This window comes from Cynara cardunculus (genome assembly GCF_001531365.2).
Source record: "Cynara cardunculus var. scolymus isolate 2C chromosome LG 14, CcrdV1, whole genome shotgun sequence".
Taxonomy (NCBI): Eukaryota; Viridiplantae; Streptophyta; class Magnoliopsida; order Asterales; family Asteraceae; genus Cynara; species Cynara cardunculus.
In genome coordinates this window covers 6,288,311-6,299,329 of record NC_037541.1, presented here as the reverse complement: position 1 = coordinate 6,299,329, position 11,019 = coordinate 6,288,311, and the positions used below count along the sequence as shown (strand labels likewise).

The window sequence follows — 11,019 nt, the reverse complement described above, 5'->3', positions numbered from 1 at the left end:
GGCGTGGCAGAATGGTGGGGTGGGCAGGGGTAGGTGGCGGGGTGGTAGCTGTGGCAACGACAATGGTAGAATGATGGTCGGGTGGCTGGGAGTGGGTGGGTATGATAACGACAGTAGTGGCATGGTGGTTAGTAAGGGTACTCATAGGTTGGATTGATCGGGTTAAAGACATTTGAACAACCTAACCTAATGTTTGCGGTTTGAAAAATCTTAACTCAACCCAACCTAACCCAACCCAAGCCAAAGTGCAACCCAACCCAACCCAAAACCGTACGGTTCGGATTGATATTTTGGTACATTAAAATATTTTTCTAACCTTGAATATGTTATTTCTCTACTCATAATTTCTTTTTCATCATCAACCATTTGATATAACTTATCTATACTTCTTATGTATATCACATTCAGTTAATTTTCTCAATTTACATATATATGTTCACAATTACTGAATATATACGAATGAGTTATATAGAGATGTGAATAGATTGAAAATATGTGTATATGAAGAGCGTACGTGATAGTGTAATTGTCTAATGTATATATTGATAGAAATTCAACAATCACATTAAATCCAAGAAATAAAATGATATCGGGTTCATCGGGTTGGGTTGGGTTCAAATAATAGTAACTTAATATCAACCCAATACCTACAGTTTGAAATTTTTATAACTCGATTAGACATCGGGTTGCTTCGGGTTAAGTTATTTCGTGTTGGGTTGGGTTGGGTTGGGTTGATCGGGTTTTTGAACACCCCTAATGGTTAGTGGTGGGTTGGGGTAGGATGGGGTGGGGTGAATGGAAATTGTTGGGTGCTATCATATAGCTTTGTATCGGCTAAGTTCACGAGTTGAACTCCTTTCTTTTTCTTTATTTGGTGTACCTACAATTTAAAACAGATTTTTCAAATACTTAAATTGACGACAATAATGGTGTGGTGATGGGGTTTAGGTTAGGGGCGTGACAGTAAAGATAAAAGCGTGGTCGTGGTAGGGATGTGCAGTGAGTGACCAGGGAGTGGGTGGATGTGATGACAACAATAGTGACATGTTGGTTAGTGGTGAGGTAGTGTAGGTGGGGTGGGTGGCGGCGATGGTAGTGGTGTGTTGGTGGTGGGGGGGGTTAGGGGTGAGGCATGACGAACAATAGTAGCATGGTCATGGTGAGTGGTGATGGAATTCAATTCCTTCCATTATGCCAAGGAATGATAAATTCATTAATTTGTGGAATTCAATGGAATTTGAATGATTATATCCATTTCAAGAAATGAACAAAACAAAGGAATTGGAAATTTGGTCAAAGGAATTTGTCATTCCAGTTCCATCAAATTCCTTCGAATTCTGCGAACCAAACGACCCCTAAAAGTCATCAAAAGGAATGAAACATATTTAATCAACGTTTATGCAAGTACATGCTCCAAAGACATGATTAACTCAAAAACTCATCATTGGTTGAGATAAATCATTTTCCAAGTGAAAAGATATCTGATTATCTCCAAAATGTCTTATAACACAATAACATGTATTTCTCAAACGGTTTATAAAACCAAATACACCAAAATGCATTAATATCAACTAATCTTATTTGTACAATAAATCACCAAGATACACATTCTTGATATTTACGTATCAAAATATCTAAAACCCCAAATATAGGTGTTTTACAAGATTTGTTGACCCAAATTTACCAAATATGCATACTTCATCAAATGCTTAACACATTTGATAAATATCAAGTAAAACACATTAAGATTTCAAAATACATATTTTGGAATGTATATAGTTTTCACAAAGCAAATAGAATTTACCTTGCTAGATTTAGCTTTCTAGATCTATGATGCATGGCTTCTCAAAAAAAACTTCTTTTACTTCCAAAACATACACAAACAACCTAAAAGAAGAAATGAGAGTTGTTGGTGCAAAATGACCAAACCCTATATTCAAAATACAAAGATGTGATCTTACCTTCAACCTATATGAACCCCAAAATCATCAAGTAAGCTTTAACTATCTTTATCTCTATCTTAAAGAGCTTCCAAATACGAGCCACAACCTCAAGAATCGCTCAAATCGGGTAAGAAATGAAAAGTTATGACCATGATGAGGAAAACCCCGATTTTCAGTCTTTTGTGCAGGCCAGGCTTCCTCGCGACTTTTAGGCAAGTTTAACTCGTGTGGAAAGTCGCCCGAGCCAAAAAATCATACTTGCAAAGTCCAATGAATTTTGAAGTGACTTCAACTCACTTGACAACCAGCTTGACACTTTATTGCATTTTTAAGCTGATTTGTGACTTCTCGAGTGACCAAACTTGCATGAGAGGTCTCTTAATACCTCAAATGACTTTCAACACAACTCTTCTTCATCCAAAATCAACCATGACTTTTGATTCAGAAGCAACAAACATTCAATAATGGCTAGACACTAAATGACTTACTAAAACAAATCTATTCCCTTAAACGATTAACCTTAAAAATACCGGTATTACAAAACACTTTTTGAGTAAGACGTCTCCTAAATATATATATATATATATCATCCTTAAAATCTTCTCTAACAAAACTACCAAAACTTCAAAATTATTTATATTTATGACTCGTGTGTCACGTATTCAAATGCACGACTAGTTATCTTTAATTAAAAACAAAATTTTATTGTATTTTAAAAACAAGAAAAGGGAAAATTGCACCAAAATGGAACCAACTTTCACCTAATTCTTATTTTGGGGAACCAACTTTCAAAATCGTCATTTTGGGGAACCAACTTGCATCTGATTCCTATTTTGGAGAACCAACTTGCAAAGTAATTATAGAAAAATAACTAAAATTCATTTTTTTTCCAAAAATTAATGCAATAAAATCTATTTTTCATTTCAAATCTCGTTTTTTTAAATTCAGATATCAAATTGAACATTTAAAAAAATCCAAATTACCACAATAAAAATTGTTTTTTACTAATGCAAAAAAAATCAATTTAATAGAAAAAAATTAATTGATGCAATAAAAAATAAATATTAAATATCACATTCAAGATTTTTAAATCTAACCAATTGCATCAATTAATTTTTTTTCTATTAAATAGATTTTTTTTGCATTAGTAAAAAACAATTTTTATTGTGGTAATTTGGATTTTTTTAAATGTTCGATTTGATATCTGAATTTAAAAAAAACGAGATTTGAAATGAAAAATAGATTTTATTGTATTATTTTTTGGAAAAAAACGAATTTTAGTTATTTATTTATAATTATTTTACAAGTTGGTTTTCTAAAATAGGAATCAGATACAAGTTGGTTCACCAAAATAATGATTTTAAAAATTGGTTCATCAAAATAAAAATCAGATACAAATTGATTCCCCAAAGTAAAAAAAATAAAAATTGGTTCCCAAATAACAATTTAAAAATTGGTTCTCCTAAACAAGAATCGGACCGTCGCCCTCTCAAGAAGAGCCAAGGGCTACTTTCCCCAATCCCTTCTCCATTTTCTTTTCCCTATTTTGCTGCTCACCAGAAATCCCAAGGCAGGAGAAGAAATCAACGGACTCCGATTGATACCCTCTTCACCCGATCTCCGACCTTGCCGACCGAGCGATCCAAACACCATGATTCGTCAAGTAGCTTCTCGCTTCCTTACTCGACCTACCGCCGCCGCCGCAGTCGTCACCATTCGCCGGCCATTCTCCACCGAGGTCACTGATTCTTCATCGGGAGACACTGCGTTTGTAGAGGCATGGAAAAAGGTTGTTCCCAACATAGATCCACCAAGGACGCCTAGCCAGTATATGCAACCTCGTCCTCCTACTCCTTCCACTTTGCCCACTAAGCTCACTGTCAATTTCGTCCTCCCTTACGCTTCTGAACTTTCTGGCAAAGAGGTTAGATTTATAGTTTGTCTGAATTATGCAGAAGTTTTTCTTGAACATGATAAAGTCAATTGATTTAATCTGTGGTTTGATTTGATTTAAGAGCTTTAGATAATGTGGTTACTTAGTTGTTGTTAGTTATTTATAATCATAGTTGAGTTTTCGCTACGGCTGAAAAGTTGGACTACAGTAGTATGGCTAGCTTTTACGATCTAATTGAGTTTTTGGCATCGTAATTAACATAATTTATCTGGGGTTATTTACTTCTTGTATTGTTTTGAGCTGTATAACAGTGTGGTCATATGGCCTTTGTCCAAATTTACAACTTTATTTTGAGCTGTTTTGTTTTGACAAGTTTCTAACTCAAGCATTTCTAGCTTTGAAGTGGGTTTCAATTGGGTATCCCAGATTTTTTATCAGTAGTCAACATCCCAGTTTGGGTATCCTTTTTTTTGAAGTATGTATATATATAATTATATATACTGTGGAAGTTTACTTTGCAAACCACGTTATTCGTACATAGCAAAATCTCATTCAACCATCATGAATTTTCATTTTTTTGTAATTATGAGATGTTGATTAGTCATTTTTATTGTGGATGGTGTTAAAATAATATCTTCATTATATTAATTCTAGGGAAATACATGAAACAATTTCATTAAAACATAGAAACAACTATGTATGAAACAACTTTATCAAGAAAAGTATTATTTGAAACAATTTCATAAGATTAAACAATTTCATTAAATTAAACAATGAAATGGCGAATGTGGGTGGTTTGCACGGTATGTACAAATATGAGTGGTTTGCATTTGATTGTTCCCCTATATATATATGGGGCAAATACTCACGCACACTTCTCACATTTGGTAAAATTTAAACCTTTGACCTCCCAAGAGGCTAGGCTCTACTAGTAAGGTATGTACCGTTGGGCCAATGACCTTTGGTCAGTGTGGGTATCTTCATGTGCTATGGTTGGTCATCCTCACTTCTCAGAGCAAGGGTGGTTTTGTGCACTACTATCAATTGAATCGTCGTTTGTTTTAAAAGTAAAGGTTTTAGTTTCAAGTACTTTAATGATTTCATATCAATGCAATTCCAATGTGATGTGTGTTTGGGATAGGAACTTGCCTTCGTTCAAGTTTGTTTTTGAAATTACGAATCTCCTTGAGATCTATAGTGATATATACAAGTTCTTTTTTCACCCTAAATAGGATGCATATGTACATGAAGACTCATGCAATATTCCATATCTAAACATAAATATATTATAAATCATTAGCAAGTTATCAGTAGCTTAGTTAAATTGGTAATTCTTTTCTTCAACCTGCCTCTTTGTATGTTTTTGCTTTCTCTTAACTAGCTTTTCAATTTTTTTATCCTTGCTTTCTCTCGTAATTCAATCTGCTGATTTTTCTGGGGTCTTTATGGAAACAGATGCTCTATCCTTAGGGGTGTAGGTTAGATTTGCTTACATCTTACCCTCCCCACACCCCATTAAGTGGGATATACTGGTTTGGCCTTTTTTGGTTTTTAGTAAAATATTCTTTTGTATTGTAATTACCAAGTAATGTCACAACTCAGTGTCTTCAAAACAGTGGGATAATTCAAACGACAATATTTGTAACTCCCTAATTCCTACTTTGGGTGCTGTTACCTTCTTATTAATACTACTAAATCTTGTATATGAACTTGAAATTTAACTTTATTTATAAAACTTAGCTTATGATTACAAAAAAGTTCAAATACTAGCGGAAACTTAACTCAATAGCTTGCTATTGATTAGAACAATACTTCTTCATGATATCCTTCTTCACTCCTTCCCTGAGATATATACATGAGATACTTAAGCTAAAAGCTTATGAGTAACTTTGGTTTCATGAATAAACAATTTTCATGATGCTTAACATTTTGTGAATGGTAATTCACTAAAACTCTTGATCATGCACAAAAATAATCTTTTTATCATGTATCAAGTTTCTTTTGAGATCTCACTTGAAACATGTAAGTATGCCTACTTGTCTTGAGGTTTGCTAACCCCCTTGGGTCCATAAAGGCTGCCCCATAAGGCCCGTTTGGAAGACGTCCCTTCATTCTATATCCTGTACGTTGGATATTTATGATCAACATAATAATTTCATGCCTTACGTGTAAAACACATCATAACATGCCATGATACATATATCTTGAATATATAAATGTATCAACATTTTCATGTAAGGCGTTACATGCCAAAACATCTTATCAAGTTTCTTCATAATGAATAAAATACATTTACCTAGCATGTATGTATCTCAGTAAATCTCATAAGTACTCATCTTAATTATGCCTAGCTTTTCCTTTAATTTCTTTCTTCAAGCTTGATTATGTATAAAGGGAGAAATTTCTTCTTCTTGGTATGGAGCTAATAGTAATACTTCAACCCTTATTTATAGGTGAATTCATTGCGTTAATTACTTGTTCTTCTTGCTCCCAAAATTGTATTCTTATGAGAGTTTAACACCTCATTTTTTTAGGATAAGAGAATCTTGACACCTCATGCTTAATATAAAGGAATTTTGACACATCATGCTTCTAGTATTTATTTGTCATGCTTCTAGCTCTTGCTTGTCATCATGAATTTTGCCAACACATGTTCTAGCCTTGACAACTCATAACTAGCTTGCTTTTCATTCTTAGTAGACTTGCTTAGTCATCAAATAGCTTGCCAACACATACTTCTAGCCCTTACAACTCATCACTTCAGGTTTGACTTCTCATGCTTTGTCTTGTAACTACTTGAGACTACTTGTAAGCTATTTGCCTTGAAAATATGATAATTTAATAGATGCTACAGCTGTTGGCATCTTTTTAGAGTACTTAAATTCATAATATATGTTGGCACCTTTTTAGAGTACTTAAATTCATAATATATGTATTTAAGGCTTAAAACATTGTAATTTAACAAATATGAAACTAGGGTGTTACAATATTCATGGGACGTAATTCTCTGCACTTGTATCTGATGCCAATCAACCGGTTCTTCTAGATCCTACAAAAACTCAATGGGTGAAGAAGAAAGTTATCGAAGAGTTTACTTTATATGTAATTTGGTTGACAGTTGTAAAGCTTTTATGAGAACATGGTGGATACAATGGAGAGGTTAAAGACAATACAATGTGCGATACAAGAAGACTTGGCTCCACCAATGGGAGACAAAAAGAACCATTGGCAAGTCAGACTAGTGAATCAGAAGAGGGTGCAATAACATGTAGCAATCTTTAGTTCTCCAAAGTGAATCTCTGAGGATGATAAGGAACTTAATTCAGAAGATTTTACTTGGACAAATATTCAATTAGCACTAGGAGTGGAAGACAATTGATCGGAAAGCAAACCCTTAATAGGAACCTCCTTAGTAGTAAAAAGTATAGAACACGTGGAAGTAGAATTTGAAATGGCAACATGAGCTCTAAGATGGTGAGAAGATCCCTTTTTTGAGCGATTATGACAGTTCCACTTGACTGGAAAGTAAGTCGCCGGTTCAAGTTTCCTTAGGGCCACCAGCTGGTCCTGCCGTGGTTACCAAAACAGAAGGAGGAGGGCAGGGCATGACATGCAGAGCCCTCAGGATACCATTGTGGTTATGGTGGTCATTGGAGATGGAGGCTCATCAGTGATGTAGTAGCCCTTTGTCACACTTTCTGAATCATTACTACTCCCAATTGGAAGCATTTAACTTGATTAGGATTTTTAGAACCAAGTGATACTAAATCACCCTAACAAGACCATTTATCTCAGGTTCATAAAACTTTTTCTCATCCGATTTGTCCTCCACAACAGCTTGCAGAGTAAAAATATGAAACTAGCACATTGTAAAAAAGTAGTCAAAATTGTAGTAGCATACTCGGCCATTCCAAGATCAGTAATAATTGTAATCAGAAAATTAATGCAAGCACATCCCAGAAATCAGCAAACCAGATCGAACAAATGGTGGCAACTGGAATCAGGCAGATGGATGCTGGGATTGCTGGCTAAGCAGCATTAAATCAACAGTCAAATACAAAGTCAGCTTGTGTACACATTGGACAGAATGCAAGACTGTTTAGCCAAGTAACTAGAGAGCAACGATGGTGATGGAGTGTGGCAGGAATGAGTGATCGACATCTGTAACTGCTGTGAATTGAAGTAGAGAGAGTGTGTGTATATATACAATAATCCTAATTTATCTTATATCTGCTACCTATGTGGGACACACTAAACATACTCTTTTTCACAGGAACCATTACACTTGGCTTTAGCTTTTGAATAAACTAATGTAATTGCCCAAGTCCCAAAAACCGATATATTTAGTTGTAACTATTATACTTGCTTTTAGCTTCAAAAACCATTGTACTTGCAGAAATTGGGGCAAGAATGTTCAAGTATAATGTTTCTTGGATTTCTGCAGCTACAATGGCTTTTTTGAAAGCAAAAGCCAAGTACAATGACTAATTATCTTGATCACTATGGCAGAAAGTCCAGCAATGGCAGTGGTAACTAGGCTTGCTATGGGCAGAAACGGCTGATGATTTATCAGTTATTGCTAGAGGCAGCCAGAGGATTAAGGTTTAAAGGGCTAGGGAGTGGGAAAATTGTATAGATGGCTAGGGATTCACTTTTAACAGCCGTACTTCTGGTAACCATCTACAATAACAGGTTTTTGCTCATGTATATTGCTGAGGAAGTCTCTTTAAGTTAGGCAACCATAAGCTAACTTATTTTTTAATCTTGTTGAGCAAGTCCCGTTTGGTTAGCCATAAGCTAGCTTATTTTTTGAGCTTATTAAAAAAGCCCAATTTAGTTAGCCATAAGCTAGCTTTTTGAGAAGTATTTGTTTCAATAATCAAATTATGCTTTTTTTATATTTTTTCAAATAATTTTTCGACATATTCTTTTATTTCATTTTACATTGTCATCTACCTTATTTGCTAGTGTTACTAAACATAATCAGCTAGTTTTACCAAACATAACTAGTTTATAAACTAGCTTTTCAGCTACTTTGTCAAACATATAGCCTTTAATAGAAAGATGAAGATGCACATATAAAGGAAACATAAAATAGTTCGATGCTTGTACCAATGATTTCATTTTATAGTTCACTTTATGATCTTTTAATGTTACAGGTAGATATGGTTATAGTTCCAGCCACAACCGGGCAAATGGGTATTTTACCAGGCCACGTACCCACAATCGCAGAGCTGAAACCCGGTCTCCTCTCTGTCCATGAAGGGAATGAAGTGAAGAAATACTTCATCAGCAGCGGCTTTGCTTTTGTCCACCCAAACTCGTATGCAGACATATTGGCTGTTGAAGCCGTTCCCCTTGATAAAGTTGATCCAGCAGAGGTTCAAGCAGGCCTAAACAAGTTCACTCAGAAACTCAGCTCAGCTTCAACTGAGTTGGAGAAAGCTGAAGCCCAAATTGGAGTAGATGTTCATAGTGCTCTTAACTTTGCTCTTACAGGTTAAGAGTAAGGCGAGTTTTCGTTTTTCTTTTGTGATCTTTTTTCGACTCAATAATGGTTCTCTCTTAACTTTCTTGATGCCATTTTCAATGGCTATTTGGATTTGCCATTGGAGGGAAGGCTTGTTTTCCCTTTGGTGGCTGCATATTTTGAATGTGGGATGATGGACCACATTTGATATCATGTGTTTTCCTCAATTGTTGTGGGAAGTTGGAAACAGAATGTTGAGAAATGATATTAATTGTTTTGCGAGTCTTTTTGAACCAGAAACCATATTTCTAGTATGGTGAAATTTGTTGATCTTTTTTTTGTTACTGTGCAAAGTGTGATTTCGAACCGCACTGAGTTGAGTTGAGTCGTGTAGAGTCGAGCAGGGCCTAGAGCTTTTTTTGGCCTGCTTGGATTAAGACCATATTTGACAACCATAAACAAACTTATATATTTTAAGATTATTGAAAAATGCTTGTTCGGTAAGACAAGCTAGCTTTTTATCTTTGTTGTACTACATAATCTACTTGTAATCCATAAATGACCGAATTTATATTGATGTAGTTTTGTTGATATTATTAATGATTGAGGTTGTAGTAAACAACTTGCTGAAATAGCGTACACCCGATAAAAAGATTTGTAAATTCAGGTCTTGTATTTTAGAATTTTGGTAGTTTTATTGATATTGTTACTAATTGAATGGGTATTGCGGATCTTCTGCGGGAATGACTTAGAAGAGCCAAAACTAAAAATTCTGTGATAGATAATCATAGATGACCCTCTACTATATCTGTATAAATAGGCTAGTGTTTTTGCATTTTAGAGTTATAAAGTGTCAATACGTGATCTTTTTGACATTATAAACATTCAAACGTTTTATACGTCAAATTTCACCAAAGTGATATATATATATATATATATATATATATATATATATAGGGATAAAATCAAATATTAACCAAAGTTTTTGTGTTAACTTTGCAAACCATGTCAACCAATCACAATCCATTCTTCTATTAGGTTTCTATCATGTTCACAATTTAATGTCAAGGGTAATTGAGTAATTTCATTTGCTATGTAACTCCCATACTATTAAAGGGGAGTTACAAAATCATAAAATTCCTAAAAATATATATCTATAATATTGATATATATATATTTTTTAATCTTGATCTTCCATTTTTATTGTCTTATGAGTTTTTGATTCGTGGAGGAAACACGGTAGTAAAATCTTCGGTATCGTTCAAACTATTATGGATAAACGCATTGGAAAAAAATCGATAATATTGAGAAGATTAAAATGGTTTATGGTGACAATCGGAGTTCGAGTTCAGGAAGTGAATAAATTAACCAAAGCGAATGTCTGGGTAATGGATTAATATTTTATTAGACTCATTTCAATCGAAATTATGTTTATTATGATGTGTTGTGTTTTTTGTAGTTCATCTTGCGTTGATAACTTTTTTCTTTAATTATTAATACATATCTAATTCACATGTTCAAATGGAAGTACAAGCACGACCCATTTCATATTGTCGTATTACCGACTTTTATGAATCATGAACCATTGTGTTCATGTTACATTGGGACCCTTGTTTTGAGGCTTTTTGGGCAAGTAGAGTTAACACTAAGTCATCAGGGGGTATTTTGGGGATGAACTCGTGTGGATCGGACCCAGGACCATTGGCTTGTAG

General features: G+C 34.5%; 1 protein-coding gene across 1 annotated transcript; it reads left to right on the top strand.

Annotated features, from left to right (window-relative positions):
• The first annotated feature begins 3,424 nt into the window (after positions 1–3,424).
• Positions 3,425–9,593, top strand: LOC112526940 (ATP synthase subunit delta', mitochondrial-like). Its single transcript, XM_025137386.1, has 2 exons — positions 3,425–3,867; positions 8,997–9,593. The coding sequence occupies exons 1-2, from the start codon at positions 3,595–3,597 to the stop codon at positions 9,339–9,341; spliced, it is 618 nt and encodes a 205-aa protein (XP_024993154.1). The 5' UTR covers positions 3,425–3,594; the 3' UTR covers positions 9,342–9,593.
• Positions 9,594–11,019: the final 1,426 nt, after the last annotated feature.